Raw genomic sequence first — 16,166 nt, 5'->3', positions numbered from 1 at the left:
TGGAACTAGGCATTACACGTTCCACCCACCTCAGTCTGTGACGATTCGTTAATTAAACAACCTGTTTGCTATCCTGACTTCGTATCTTTTGTCTAACCACAGCATTACTCATTTGATGGTCCTAACCCACGCAAATGATGCTCCGAAGGCATTTACTAATATCTTTCATCTTTAAGGAATGTTTTTCACAGCTATATAAAAGAACAGAACACGTTTATGTTCACTATATTAGTCCTTTAGTTTACGTTTTTGATATGAGATCTTTGTCTGTTAAACAATACTCTCTTTAGATAAACCCAAGACCATTGTACGCAAATCTGGTAGCTTAATGAAGAAAATGGCTACGGAAATTGCCAGTACTACAAAAACCACGGATACTACCGGTAATAAATCAAGTTATATAAACAAACCATTAGATGTTAACAATAATAAACCTGATGGGGATCTTATCCATTCTGCATCAAAATTCGTTTTAAATTTTCCAAAACAACAATTTTTCCAATTCGGTGCCAATAAATCAAGACAGCAGGAAACAGGGTTGCTTAGTAAAAATAAAAATAATAAATTAACTTCTGGCAAAGGAGTCGATTCTAATCTTGTCAATCCAGAACAAAGGTGAGTGGAATAATTTCCTAATAAATTATATATTATGATTGTTATGTGGTTGGCAGCGGCCGACAAACGACGCTGGACCTTGGTTTTGTGCTAGGTAATACTTGTCAGTAAGTATTACCTGTAGCCTTAAGGGGACTGATAAACCCTGTTAGATAATATCCTCGCCACCAAGCTTTACAGTTTGAGGCATTACTAATGAGACAATCGGGACACTACTAACTTCTTGTAGGAGTGAGGTATTTACAATTGATCGGTTACTGAATGGAGGCCAATATCATTTCCTCCTGGTCATATATCGACCGAGTTTTAATGCTGCCAGCAGTCTAACTGATTCGACATTGTGTGCACTGTGCTTTGAAGTAAGTTGATTGAAGGCAGTCTCCAGGAAAATTTGGCCCTCTTTTTCGTGGTGTTTGGCACTTGATCGACAGAATTTGATCGGTGCTGAGGGTTATACAGACATGACATTTTTTAGTATTGAGAGATAGGTCCATTTTAAGTTTTTTAATGGATATTCTCCGAATACGAAAATAGTTGTATAGGATATACCTTTTTAGATTTATAAGCTTTTTTCGACAAACTTTGGTAAAATATATACGAGACAGAGTTATGGGAGTGGGTATTTTGGGAGTTGTATTGTAGATTAGCATTTATATGCCCAAAGAACGCCCATTACGTAGTTAATCATTTATGAAAAGTCATGCTTTTGAGACTTTATTCGGAAGAAAACTCAAAATATATGAACGAAAAATTACTAGTTCTTATGTCGTATGCAATCTACATCATCTACATCATCTTTCCATTCACACTGTATTGTTTCCAGTTAATTGTGTCAAAAAGAAAGAATTTTCATGATTTATTAACGTTCTGGACAAAACATAAATGTGTTATCCTGGTCAGGTCACTTGTAACTTATTTCAAGATTTTCTCAAAGTTCTAAATAGAAGTCGTGATTGATAGATTACAGGTTTTAATTGTTCCATTGAACTCTGAACAAGATATTCTAATGTTTAATCGCTCATTTTGAGGCATAAGGGTCCGGTTGGATCACAGGTATGTATTACTGAGGATTTTCAAACTTCTCAAAAGAAACTGCGATCCAGTGCTCCTTGGTTTTCACTGATACCTTAACTGTTATTAGTCTATGATGAATACAACCTATATGTTACCTAGAATTTTATTCAAACGATTTTTGAAAAAAGTGTTTTGGTTTTTCTTACTTCCAATAGTTATGCAGATCAAGAATTTCTTCGTGAAGTAGTCCGGTATATACATGAGGGTCAGGCAAATGTTCAAATGAAATTCTCTGTCAATCGTCTTAAAGAATTACTAAGTGATGAAAACTACCGAAACTATTTACTATCAAAGTTAAATCTTGGACTTTCTAAATCATTTGATGATCCAGATGAATGTATCCCAGATGTTGTAAGTTTTTGTTTAGGCTTGATAATTCCTCTTTGTTATTAAATATAAATAATTTACACCGTAGACGACCAACCTAAGTTAAATAAGGGCCAGAAATTAGACGCCAGTTTGGAAGTATTTCCATCCTAATACAAGAACTTTGAGGACTGTTCACCAACGACTTTGACAAGGATGGAAACCAGTAACTTCAACTCTTGCGGAGAGTTCTACTCATCAGATCATTTGGTTGATATCCAATTTGTTGACATTCCTAATTCCAGTTGGTCCACATTTCGCAAATTTCATGTAAACATTAGCACCTTGATTTTTACTATATCAGTAGATTATGTCTGTGAACACTGACTGAGAATATCTTCAACCTATGTAGAGGTTGATTTAAGAATATTCCTATCCGATAAAAAATTTCACCATCTACTTCAGTTTTACCTTGAAAACTTATTAAATGTTGAGAGAGTTTAACTAGCAAATGAATAATTCTATAATGAAGCTGTATTCATCTGTCATTTATAAAAAGAATGCTTTTCCATGTGGATTTTTTCTAGCCAATCATTAATATGAATGGATATAAATCACATATTTGGCTATTACAATGCGTAATACACGGTCTGGAACAAACATGTACAAATCATGGGATAGGTGGTTTAGCTAGTGCCATGATGTTATTGGAATTATGTCATACACATTATTTGAATATGAGTACTGCAGTTTTACCTAGTAAACTTCATGGATCCCAAGTAAGTTGAATTTCTTCTCTAAAATGATTAACTTGACATGTGTTAGTTGAGATATGTATATCGAATTGTATTGTGGCCTATAGTCTAAGTGACTTGATTTCGTATGCGAAATGCATTGATATAGGTTGGTCATGATTGATCTCAAAGAAATCCTTGATCTAAGTTTCGTAATAGTTGGCACTTGATTAACAGCATCTGATTAGTACTGTAGGATCACACAAATATTAAATTGCTTACGATTAAGAGATCATTCAATGTAAGTCTTTTCATGGATAACTTCTGAAGATAAAAATAGTTCTGTAAATGATACTTCACTAAATTCACAAAATATACGAATAGATATATTTATATATTAAATGAAAGTCGAAATTCAGTTTCATCAGGATGGAGGAAAATGTCACTAGAGTCTTTAAATAGTCATTAGGCTTTACTGAAAGTGGGCCATCTGATGTAAAGTATGAATTTTCAAGGTTGGATCGTTGTATCGGGTCTTAAGTGAGCATTGTTAAGCAATTCTGGGCCCAGATGACATAACTGTTCAAGGCTTTCTGGTTTTTTTCTTTCTGAAACTGGTTTATCATGTAAACTTTTCTCATATTTAATACATTATACTGGATTACCGGTGTCATGAGGTGAAGCACTCACTGTGATAAAATCTAGACAATTTTCTTTGAAACTATTCAACAGCATTTCAAACGATAAGTTCTAGGTTCAAATAATGGCCTATTTATTTTAGTTTAGACAGCCAGGAAATATCACCATCCCTCTCATGCAAGAGGTATTGTTCAGCTGAGTATCTAAAGTTTTCTTTGTGTTGTAAATATTGATTTATAATAATTTTCTGTCTCCATGTCCTTTCATCATTTTCAGTATTCAACAAATCAAAATTCACAAGAAGAGGAAAATTTAGTCTCAGCATTTAGTAAGTGCACTTATGTTCATGATATACGTAAATTCGAAAAGATGTTTACTTTACCCGATAGTAAAATTCTTAAAACGAACGTTATGTAGAGAAGTAACATAGTAAAACTCTTTAAAGACCAAAAACTTAAATGTTATAACCTTCGATTTGAAAAAAAATATTCTAGTCATACAAATACTTTTAATTGAGTAAATACTATTTTCAAAATGTGCTAACGCCTCCTTAACAGTTCATGAGAGAATATATTAGAGGGGATCTATTTCTTCAGTAATATATTGAATGAGAACTGTTAAGCGATAAATAACTGTCACACAGTGATTAGTTACTCGTTGGTCATCTAACTAAGATCATTCCATGATATATGACTTCGAATTTCATAATCTTCACAACACCCTATATATCATCATGTGCTTACCAGGTAATGACAGGTAATTCATAGAGTTCTAGTGAGAATCCGTGTCTAATGCAATACAATCATGTTTGGAGTGAGACGAATATCACCAATTAATTGAAGTTCAAAATACAAACCATTGAATACCAACCCTGTGGTCCCAAGGTTAATTGATTACCTTGAGAACTGAAGGTTCTGGATTCAGTTCCTGACAGAGTTGTGAGTATGCACTACAGAACAGTTTCACGTTAGAACGAAACAATTGTTTATTACTTCTTGGCTTTCAATAATTGTCTGATCAAAGTCAGCCATCTCCACAACTCTATGATATGGTAGATTAGCGTTTCTCTATCAGATACAGTCTTAATTAAACTATGTAATTTAATTATAATACTAATCTTAATGTATTAACTGAGAAAAGTGCGAAGTGAGGATAAAAAGTGAATACACAAAATACTTCAGTTTAAAAAAATTATTGTGTTCTAAATGAGCATAAAAATTTGATAACTTAACTTCAGATAGAAGTTTCACTGAAATCCACACCTATGATTTTATCTAAGAAAGTGACAATGAATGTTTCAGAATTGAATCATCCATTTCATTTATAATACAATTACAACCGAATCAAATTCTTGAACTATAAACTTTATCATCTGACTTAAGTATTATGAATTTACATGTTAAATATTCTTTTTATATGTAATATGTTATCCTTAAAATAATTGGTTATTTAAGTAGTATGTTTTCTCATCTAATGAAATTTTTTTTAGCTGGATGGTTACGAACAACAACGAAAGACTTAAAGAAAGTGACTAAACCAAACATAGTAACAGGTAAGTATTCAAAAATGTAAAATATGTAAATTATTTGTGTGGATTTGTATATATCGACATTCGGAGCCTATATACTCTTACATATGATCTAATACTTGTAGGATAAGTGAGTGATTATATAAACTCAGTAGCTTAATGGAATGGGTAACAAGTTGGGCTTTAGAACGAAAGTACTTGATGTAAGTCTCAGGGTTAACATCAATACAGGTGTATGTACATACAAGTATTGATTCGCAAATGTAAAGGAACGTGTTTAATGCATTCCACTATTAACCGTAATCCAAATGTTCTAAAATATCTATTGATTAATACGTCTTATTTGATGTTTTTCCATGTTGTTGTATTATTCGAAGGTATCAAGAAATAACATAATTTTATTATCCCTTAAATGCTACATTACAGTATATTAGTTTTCGTTCTGATTCGACACCTAAAGGTTAAATGAAAGTTAATTTAGAATATTCGATTAAAGCACGGAACATGGTACTATTGGCCAGTGAATCGTATTCACAAGCGAATCGAAACAAAGATTCTAGTGCATCCTCAAATTACATCTTTGCTGACTTCATAGATTATGCTTCTCATTAGAATTACGGGAAATTAGTTTTGAATCTACTCAACTAATATGTATGTCATTGCTACTACTTTCAAGCTGGTTTTCAGATATTTCTCGTAATTGAATGAAAGGCGAAATTATTGCTGTTTTAGTATTATAAACTAGGATATAACAGAATATTGTCGTTGGTATTGATATAAACTTCTAATCATAGTTACATTAAGCGGAATCAAAATCGATACCCAAACTCCTCTTTTGATCAGTTTGACAAGTGTGGTCTAGTTTTAAACTCTTCCAGCGGAAATTGTCTTATTTGCATTTGACACTTTATGTGTAGTAAATAGAAACCAATTTTGAAATTTACTTGTTTGATTTTGTTTTATACTACTAAATAATACTTAAGTAATGAATATATCTCATCAACAATGATCTGTTTGTAAACTGGTAAAACAAAAATTTGTTTGTTGACAATTAGTTCCTTTTCCTTTTCTTTATTCAATGTATTCATATTAAGGTACTTAGTCTACGTGACAGTGTGAGTAGTAACTTTGAGGTACAAGAATATGATAGTGATGATTTCCAAGTGGAAGTAATTTGTTTTGTGACTAATGGTGGGGTTTCCCGTCTCACTAATGGTCGCCTATTACAAATTAATAACTGAAAAGTAGTACTGAAGATTTATACACCATGGTTCATTAACTTTCGTATGATAAGGTTCTTTGGTACCCACGTTGTTGGCTTTAGAGAATACATTACCTGGGTACCAGTAACACGACCTGGCTGGTTAATCCTAAAAACAACAAACTTCCAATTTTACATTTGTCAATTAACCAGTTCTATCGAAATCCAAGAATTTCGGCAGAGTGTTTTTAAGGCAAAACTTCGGTATATTTGTAGATTTCCCAATGGAACTGAGAAATCTTTCATATGGACTGGATTAGTCAAAATATACCTACTTAACATGGTCTTCGATTGTCTTTATATGTTTTTCCGTGGTACAGTTTTCAATTCCTCAAATATTTTTAAGGATTTCCCATATTGGGAATTATTATTACTGAGTGCGAATAAAATATTTTCCTCAGACTTGATACATTCAGCATCCATCAAGACCGCTGTATTTTCTTTCACACGTTTTTCAAAACAAAATGTTTGATAATTCAGTGTTACAAAGTAATGTTTTACTGGATGAAAAATGTTCATATCTGCTCTTAACACTGGTTTGTTAATCCAAACTGTAAGATATCGTTACCTACAACAATTCGTATGCAGTTAACTAAGGTTTTTAGAAACTGAGAAAGTCAACCCAGTACTCATACTGTTTCTTTCTCAAAAGTACTCTCCAGTTTAGTGGAATAGTTTTTTAAAGGTGTGATATTTTGTTTAGCACTCTACTCCACTGCATATACTTCTCTCTAAAATTGCTCCTATACTTCGATCAAACTTTTGACTTGAATTCTAAAATTTATCCACACCAAATAATCATCTGTAAATAAAATACTTATGTTTCAGATACAACACAACTAAAAGGTAGCATAATATCATAAAGTCCGAAAGTGGACTAATGTTTTAAAAAAAATTAACTATCCATATTTATGTGAAGATGTCAATGATAAATTACATACATTCTAAAATTATACCATTGAGATTTATATCCCATACCCAATCCTTCTCCTTTATCCGGGCTTGGGACCGGCAGTAACCTCTGGAGGGGCTACAGGCGGAGTTACAAACCGATCTTAGCTAGATAAACACTGAAAACTAAGAATCATTCTCAACTATTGGGTGGGAATTTGATGTCACTTTTCCTCTCCTGCAAAAAAGTCACAATATAATGTGGAGTCAGTGTTTCAGAGTCAAATTCTATTTTGTTTCAACACTTTCTTTTGTATTTTCTATTCATTAATTTTGTCATCTGACATCATACTCTATTAAAAATACTACTTAAGTATATATCTTCAAATAATACACCGTAGTGTTTTAGCTAATTTACTTCAATACGACATTAATAATGAAGCATTCTAGAATCGTCAGAAACAAAGGGACGACCATGTTCATTGTCTGTCAAGGGAAATTATTAATTTCTGCAAATTGATTTTATAGCCACCTTAAATAATGCGATTTATCCATAAAATTTACAGTTATTTTAATTTTTACGAAGATTATATATATATATATATATATATACGAAGTTCGGAAAAATGTGTACTTTTTCGCTCCCTCAATATTTCTAGTCAAGCATAAGCCATCAACTTACTCAATTTACAAATACACATATACAATGAACTACCATTTCATCCTACATTATAACTCCTGAAACTTATTCTTCAAGTTAAACATTAGCGTAGAGATGATTAACGGTTTCTTGAAGTACCGCAATGATATACTGTTTGCTTCAAGAATACAGGTAGTCTTGTTGATGGATGGCACGGAATCTGGGTTCCAAGCCTGCTGATGATCACTTTCACTCATTTCTTCATATTTCACTATCTATTTTCTATTCTTATTAGGTTATTTTTCAACTAAACTTAAAATAAACGTTGAATACATTATGAAAAACTATATATTCACTAGTATTAGCTGTTTGAATTACACCGTTGTTGATGTTAAGGACTGAAGTCGACCAGTCTTTTATGGGATAAAGACAACCTTAGCAGATAGCCTCGATATTGACAGATATTTACAAGTCTAGTAAAGTTGTATAGTGGCTAGCAGCAGCTAACTTGACTCGCTAGCTCGTTAGATAATGTGTTGGTGTTTCGGCTGAAAGATGTGCTCATCGAAACGGATCCAAGTACTTTAATCTGATGAGTCCCAAATACAATGAAACACATAACTTGGATTTTATTGTTAGACATTATACATCTCTGCTTAAAACAAAAATTATTTCTGTTTACCTATTACTGAATTATGTAAAATGAGGAATAACGTAACATAAAAGCCTGTTAAACAAACGTAAGTAAATGAACAAAACCGACAAAAAATGTTTGTATTGCAAATAAATAGAAAGGTGAAAACTATATATTTACTTTTTGTAACACTGGATATAACATATGGTATACTTACGTGGATTTTACATAAAACCATGTTCACTTCACTTTTAAGGTGAATACTCACTAGTTGATACATAGATAATGTGTACCTAAAGTTACATGACAACTAGTGACTCTTCGAATATTTCAACCTATAGCATCTAATTCCAAATTTGTTGATATTAGGTTATTCAGATCGTGAATTACTTTCATTTGAAGAAGTAAAATTAGACATACAAATATTTATACATTTAAAATATCTCCTATACACAGAGTTAACATCTCAGTTATTTAGTTTCACACAAGTATAAAAATTAAACGTTATATTACCAAAGATTATAGAATGATTACATTTTGAGCAAAAATGGGTAGTGGCTAGCTGTGGAATCCAGGATGCGCATTTCGTCCTATTTGGGACACGTCAACTGAATGTAACTGCATCTCAGAGTTGATGTTCACTCTGGGACTTGAACCCAGCACCGTTCATTCACTTCAAACCCAGTACCTCTCGCTTCAAACACCATCACGTTATCCACTCAGCAACTGAGTCCTGATAGCCACTTGCTTGTACAACGGGGTGAAGTTTAAATTCACTTAGTATTGTTTGTTTGAATCTTCTCATTGATGTTTAGGAGTGCAACTGATCAATCCCTTATCGGCATATGTGCATACTGTGCGTATTGCCTCGATAAAGCTCTTATTCACAAGCATTGTAAGCAAAGATGTATAATGCACGTACATCCAGTTGACGAGTCCCGAATAGGACGAAACGCGCGTCTTTGATTCCACCGCTAGCCACTATCCATCTTTGCTTATAACGCTTGTAAATTAAGGCTACATCGAAGCAATACACACACATATGCCGATAAGAGATTGATCAGTTGCAGTCCTAAACATCAATGAGAAGATTCAAACAAACAATACTAAGTGAATTACATTTTACAAATATTATCTAAACTTATACAAGGTTGTATTCATTTCTGTCTACACTATCGGTTTCATATTCTAAAAAAATATCGTTTGTTCTCATATTTTAATATAATGATAGATTATAATTATTCAAATTGGGTAATTTAACAATTTATGCTTATTTGTTTCCATGTTTATTTTTTTTTAATTTTTTCTTTATCTTCTATCTCATTTCATTGAAATTGAACAAAAATTTGTCATGATTAGGTTTATTTAGTCGACCAAATCATTCGGAAAATTTGATTAACAATGAAAATCAGTCAATCGATTTAACTACTGAAAAGGTAATTATATATATATATATATATATATATATATATATATATATGATATTTTCCAGTAATTTCCCCCTTTATAAACTTACGGTTTAATGTTCAAACAAAACAGAATCTATCTTAACGAAAAAAGATTTACAGATCAAGTAAACGCTTTTAGTGTTATTGCTGTTGAGTTTTTTGAGTTAGATGATTGAATTGAGCAGCTTTCCTCCTCGTTATGGATAATATCTTCAGAGCTTATTTCATTTAGAAGTGACCTTGTTCTGATAGTCTTGTTTTCGATTATTTGTCTTCATTTTTCATTGTATTTAAGTTGATTGTTTTATTCGATTAACCTCTGATCATGTAGACGACTGACATTCTTCCTAAGAGCTGATAGATGTGGTCAGTGTGTACATGAATGCCGATTGCTGAAAGATCTGAATGATATGCTTTAAAGAATTCTCTGGGATTTAAATAGTCTTTTTTGATCCATAATTTTGATATTTTATTAGTCCAGTTCATACCCACGGTCCTCTATGTGCATCAAGATAAGTGATAACATATAGTGTTGTTTCATCGCTAGTGTACGTTCTTATATGGATGAGTGAAGTGGTAGCCCATTTTGTCCTACGTAATTTTTATCTTAGTTGACACAATTCATTTTTCACATTATGCTGCTTTTATCTTCTTCCTATGCTGTATCTTTCGATTTGAACGAAAATTAAATGATTTACAAAGCTGAAGGCAATGGATTTTAATACAATTCTATACAAACACTTAAAAATAACTCACATGATACATTTATAAGTTTTTTATAAGACATATTTGGTCAAGATAGCTCTGTTTGAGTTGTAGATTTATCTTATTCTAAGCCTAATAGGTATCTTTTGAAAGTAGCCATGATATTTGTTTTCTGATTAGATGAAATGAAATTTTCTAAGATATTTGAAGCAACAAGAAGTATAGTGGATAGATTTGTCTAGGATTGATTGCGTTCGAATATGAGATACTTGAAGTTTAAATTTTGTGACGTTATTTTTTGGCTAAATTATTTCTATAGAACACTGTTTTGTTTTTTATTGTGTCAAAATACTAACTGGTAGATTGAATCTTCTGTTGTGCACTTTATTTTTGTGGGTTAGAAATAACTACCATGATAAGAAATACCTAGGATTGGAAATCAAGATTATAGAGTCATACTTTCTAAAAAAGAATATTTCAATTGAACACAACCAGTAGGTGCAGTGGTTTCTTGGTAGTTAAATTACTTAGCTTCCAACTACTGTGTTATAGATTTAAAAATTATTACATGTAATTCGATTTGAACGGTTGGATAGTATCATTACCCTGCACACGAGCAGTGCGGCTCAAAGTCAAGTACATAAACCTTTACTTTTATCTTCCATCCAAAACTTTTCATCTAAGAGTTTCCGCTTTTATCCTCCTCACAAAACTCTCCAGAAGCTTTTTGGAACGATGAACTGTGCTCACAAACTCTTAAAAGTTTATGTTCATGCTGTGATACGTTAATCATGGAGTACGGAATCAAACACTAAACACTTCAATATTTTTACATAGAATTTTACTTCTGAGCTTCTAATTCGTAGTACATAGTTTATATTTTCAAATTTAGCTATTTTGTGAGTCTGTTTAGCATTATCACATGGTATGAGGTGAATGATAACTATGTTACTCTTAACATAGCTGAAGTATAGGATATCTTGGATTTAGGTTTCTTGAAGATTTCTACTCATCAAAAGTGTGTTCCTGCGATCTTGAGGAAACCAATACTCTGTGTGGAATATGACTACATATCACTCTACTTCATGTTCTGAGAAGTTCCTCAACGAAAACCAACAGTAATTAATGTCTATAATTCTACTACTTATTTGCCTTCTTCCTTTTCAGATAAACTTGCATCAAACGGATGATAACAATTCAAAAAGTTTTATAACAATGGGGCAGAATGATTCAGATTACATGAATAAAGGTATTTAGACCAAAATTTTGTTCTATCGCATTTTGAAAATGTTCTTTGTTTAGTCTTTATTACTAATTAAGTACGAACTTCAGTTTGATATTACATTTTAACGAAAGAAAAAGGGATCGAAAATTGCTCTTTTTATTTACAAGTTTACTTATTCATTTATATGTTCATCACTAGATTGGCTAAGTGGATCAGTGGTGCTATATAACGTCTTTTAGCTATATATGTAAATATACTGTTTCTAGTTACTTGAATGAAACTATATCCACTACAATTTTGCAGTAACCAATTACTATTATCAAGATTTGGTGAAGATTATTCTATTAATCTCTTGTACAATATCAAATATTGGATATTGAGAATATAGTATGAAGAATAATCGCTCTTTGCCTAAAAGCCTGAAGGTCCTGTGTGTTTCCTAATAGTACCATCATTGTGTACTTCCGATATGTCCCACACTAGGACAAAATTACTGTCCAGGGTTTCCTAATTTTGAATGGTTATTTGTCAATAGTCATCATTGGGTCTGAGATTTTAATTAAAAAAATGAATTTACCAAATTTCGCAAAACTCTGTTAGTGTTTAATCTCCGAACGTATCTTGTTTAGTTTTTCTTTTTAAATAAATGAATCGAGATATAACCTTCCAAGTTTTGACCTATGTATTGAGCAATTTAAAAAATACGTAATTCTGCTTGTTTGATCGATTTGTTAAGTCATAATCCAAGTCATCTGCTATCGATATCTGTGGAACTAAATACGTTAGATTGAAATATTCAAAGGCGCGACAAATTTCACTAAACTGCAAAGACATATCATGTATAGGTTTCAAGCAGTGAGTTTACTTTTCATATGCTTTCAGCCGTGGAATCGAAACAGTAAGTACATAACGGTTGTATACACGTAAGCAATCGTTCATTCATTTACATGTCAAACTATACATTTTACTTGTATGGTTGTACTTGTAACATCCACCTTGAGTTATGTAAGTAAACAACGAAATGAACCTGTGGAAAAGATCATTTCCGAATAAAAAAAATGAAAGGTCAACCGAGTTGAATACATTAACTATCCGAATATTTGGTTGTTGATTAATAATGAGAAAGCATGTGATAAATGGAATGAAACAACAGACGATTGAGATATAGCTTAAATAATAGAAAAGATGTATAACCGTTCTTAATTCTTAGTCTATAAATATTGTTCAGTTTGATAAAGATTGATTGTTATAGCAACATTCCTACGATTAATTTCGATTGTGGTTAATTTGTGTCAAGGTTTTTTATTAACTTATTTAACAGACAACGACAATGTTATTCGAACAGTTGCAATTCACCCACTTCTTTGTATCATTATGATCATTATCTCGTCTATATAAACGAGTATGCTTAATCACAATTGACAATCTACCCGCATCTCTCTAGCGTAAATGTTATTCACTTTAATATCGCTCGATGGATCATTCTCTTTTTCATGTATACGTGTGCTGAATCCTAATAATTACCCTTGCCTTACTTCGCTGCGCCTTGGTTGGATTTGACTATAGATTCACCTCTGCATTTGCTCACAAAAACACATTCGTCTCTCTGCTCCAATTCACTCAATGTGCTTCTAAATTTGTTGTTATCTGTGCTACCTGCTAATAAACTGTACTCGCCACTTCCTATTGCCCTTCTGAATTCAAACACCATTGAAATTTATGTAATAATGGTTATCAAGGTGATCGATTAACGGAGCTAAGCCATTACAATGTTCCCTAATAGAGTATGTATATTGTTATATCCCGTGGTGAATTATGAATGGTAGCTCTGAGGACTATTTATGGACCAATATGATATGTATATTTCCTATTGTATAATTGCTAAGTAACTGAACTATTCATATTCGTGTTCTACTTATTATAACCTTTATTTTGACCTATGAACTATTATTATACAATTTACCATTCTTCAGTTATCCCCAGTCTATTGATTACTGTTCCCCCTATTCACAACCACATATGGCTAAATCTTGTACAAATGTTATTTTCTATTTTATGGCACGATGTGGTCTATCTGTTTGGTATATAAACCCAGTATATTTGAGAATAATGATTCATATTGCAGAGCCTGTTATTGGTGTTCTGGACTTAACTGGCTGGGCTAGGCAGAAAGCAGGACTGAGTTGTGCTCAAGACTGCTCATACGATTTTGTGTATCATAGATCTGATCGATAATTCACTCTTCTCTGATTGGCGGGCATTATCACGTTCATATATAAAACAGGGTACACACGCACTCACATGATATAACATATATATATTATATCTCTGTTGTGCTTAGATTTAAAAGCACGGTGATTTTGATCACATGAATTACGGATTTGTCAAACTGAATATTTGCTATAGTAAAGAATATTATTAATGTATACTTGATGTAATCTTTACATTCTTTCAGTCAAATACACACATATAATGAAAAAAATTTATTAAATAGTTTACCACTTGCACTATACTATCATCAAGCCCAGTTACTGATTGACAAGATTAGGTACTCAGTTAAAGTACACATCCTGCATTCCACTACTAGCCATATTCTATCTATTTGATACTGAAATGATATACATGTTTTCAGTGCATGAATGAATCAATGTGTATGTAAGCAGAAGTAAACATTATCCAAAGGTGCAAAATTATGAAGCCTTTTTTAAATTAAGAAAATCTAAGAATAGTTAAGATAATTTCAGTCGCATAAAGTGATGACTAATCTGTAGAACGGGGGTGGATTTTTCAAATATTTCCGACCATTGCTTATGTTCTGACTCTATACCTACATGTCTTAGCATACAGGCATATTATTCACATATCATTTTGAAGAACAACACATACTTGAAATCGTACTGCTTTACAAACGAAATGATTCTGAAAAGAACTCTTCGCTGAGCCAGTTTGTTGTTATATCCTACATTTTATTCAAAAAATTAGTTCATGATATTGAACAACCATTGTTCAATAGTACTGGTAAGTGACTAACTCACACCTAACATAGTTGAACTCCTCTAATCACGTATTGTCATCATTAAAACTCCGAGAATTACTTCTCAAAATTATTCACTAGAGAGCATATGATCATTTTCAACGTAGAGAGTTTGATCATGGCTGAAATGATTAATAGCTTGAAAAATTCAAATTCTACAAACCCCTTATCCTAAATATCTTAAAGCTTAATATATAAATCCTGATCATACAATTCTTTCAGTATGCAACAATGAAATGAGTAAGCATGAGTCGTTGTTGTAATTACGTTATTTTTAGATCAAAGTTGACGATTGCTTCCTTTTTCTTTTAAATAACAGATACTATCTTAGGAAAGAAATCTCAACATGCCAGTTCTTATCGTTTTATTCATGGTAATTTAATCGATCCTTCTGTGCAAAATCAGTCAACTGCTGATAATACTGACAATCATAGTAGTAAAAGTGACAACAAAACAATTAGTAGTTCAGATCATTCTTTGAATCGTGTTTACTTATATGAAAATTTAATTGATGGGCATGAACGTTCACGTTTATGGGATCATATGCAATTTTGGGAGGATACATTTTTTGATACAGTTGCTCAGGAAAGAGATATTTTAGGTAAGTAGTTAAAATAGACAATACTAGTAACAATAAATATTATTTATTGTTCGCATTTGTATTGAGTACGTTTCTTGGTTTTATTTACTTTCTACAAATGCGATGACGATATCAATTTTTAGTGGAAAGACCATCAGTGGTAAACTGAACATTCATTTTGTCTAGTTCACCCTTAGATACAAGTATGACATTTCTTTTTTGAAATGGTATTTATCCAATCCCCATAAAATTATCATTTCTGTAGTTATAGGCAAAGATGGATGGTGACCAGCAGTGGAGTTGAGGACGCGCGATTTGTCCTATTCAAGACTTGTTGGCTGGATGTACCTGCATCTCAGGACTGATGTTCACCCCAAGACGGGACTCGAACTAGTACCGTTCGCTCCGAACGCCATCACGTTATCCACTTAGCTACTGAGTTCTGATAGCCAATCGAATGAATAAATTATCACCACCATTCTGAGCCAGCGCTTAACCTCTAGACCACTGAGCTGGCATCTAACTGTATTAATGTCTAACTTCAACCGATCCACGCAATTGAGCGACACATCTACCAATGTCTTCAGTGAGATGGTATCTCACAACAGACTGGTTGAACTCCAGTGATCACTGCTTCTCTCTAGAACTCCAGGAAATACCTCTTGAAACCAGTCACCAGTAAGCATATGTTGAATAATATCAGAAGGGATTTTGTGGATATTATAGTAATTTTAATAGTTGAGATCATGAATCAATTGAAGCTAGACCAGACCACCAAGGGAAAGCTGGAAGCACCGCTGTGGAGACCCGCAATGGGACGAGACGGCCGTGCACGGTCTTCCGGGTTTTCTC

At 32.6% G+C, this 16,166-nt stretch overlaps 1 protein-coding gene across 1 annotated transcript; it reads left to right on the top strand.

The window, feature by feature from the left end:
- Positions 1-337: 337 nt before the first annotated feature.
- Smp_165650 (map-kinase activating death domain protein,putative) lies at positions 338-15,343 on the top strand (the record flags this gene model as incomplete). Its single annotated transcript, XM_018798031.1, has 8 exons — positions 338-537; positions 1,845-2,040; positions 2,583-2,774; positions 3,645-3,696; positions 4,858-4,920; positions 9,682-9,758; positions 11,643-11,724; positions 15,054-15,343. The coding sequence occupies 8 exons, from the start codon at positions 338-340 to the stop codon at positions 15,341-15,343; spliced, it is 1,152 nt and encodes a 383-aa protein (XP_018646719.1).
- Between the last annotated feature and the right edge of the window lie 823 nt (positions 15,344-16,166).

The sequence above is a fragment of the Schistosoma mansoni genome (assembly GCF_000237925.1).
Source record: "Schistosoma mansoni, WGS project CABG00000000 data, supercontig 0156, strain Puerto Rico, whole genome shotgun sequence".
Lineage (NCBI taxonomy): Eukaryota > Metazoa > Platyhelminthes > Trematoda > Strigeidida > Schistosomatidae > Schistosoma > Schistosoma mansoni.
The sequence above is the reverse complement of the archived record's forward strand: the minus strand, read 5'-3'. Positions and strand labels throughout refer to the sequence as shown.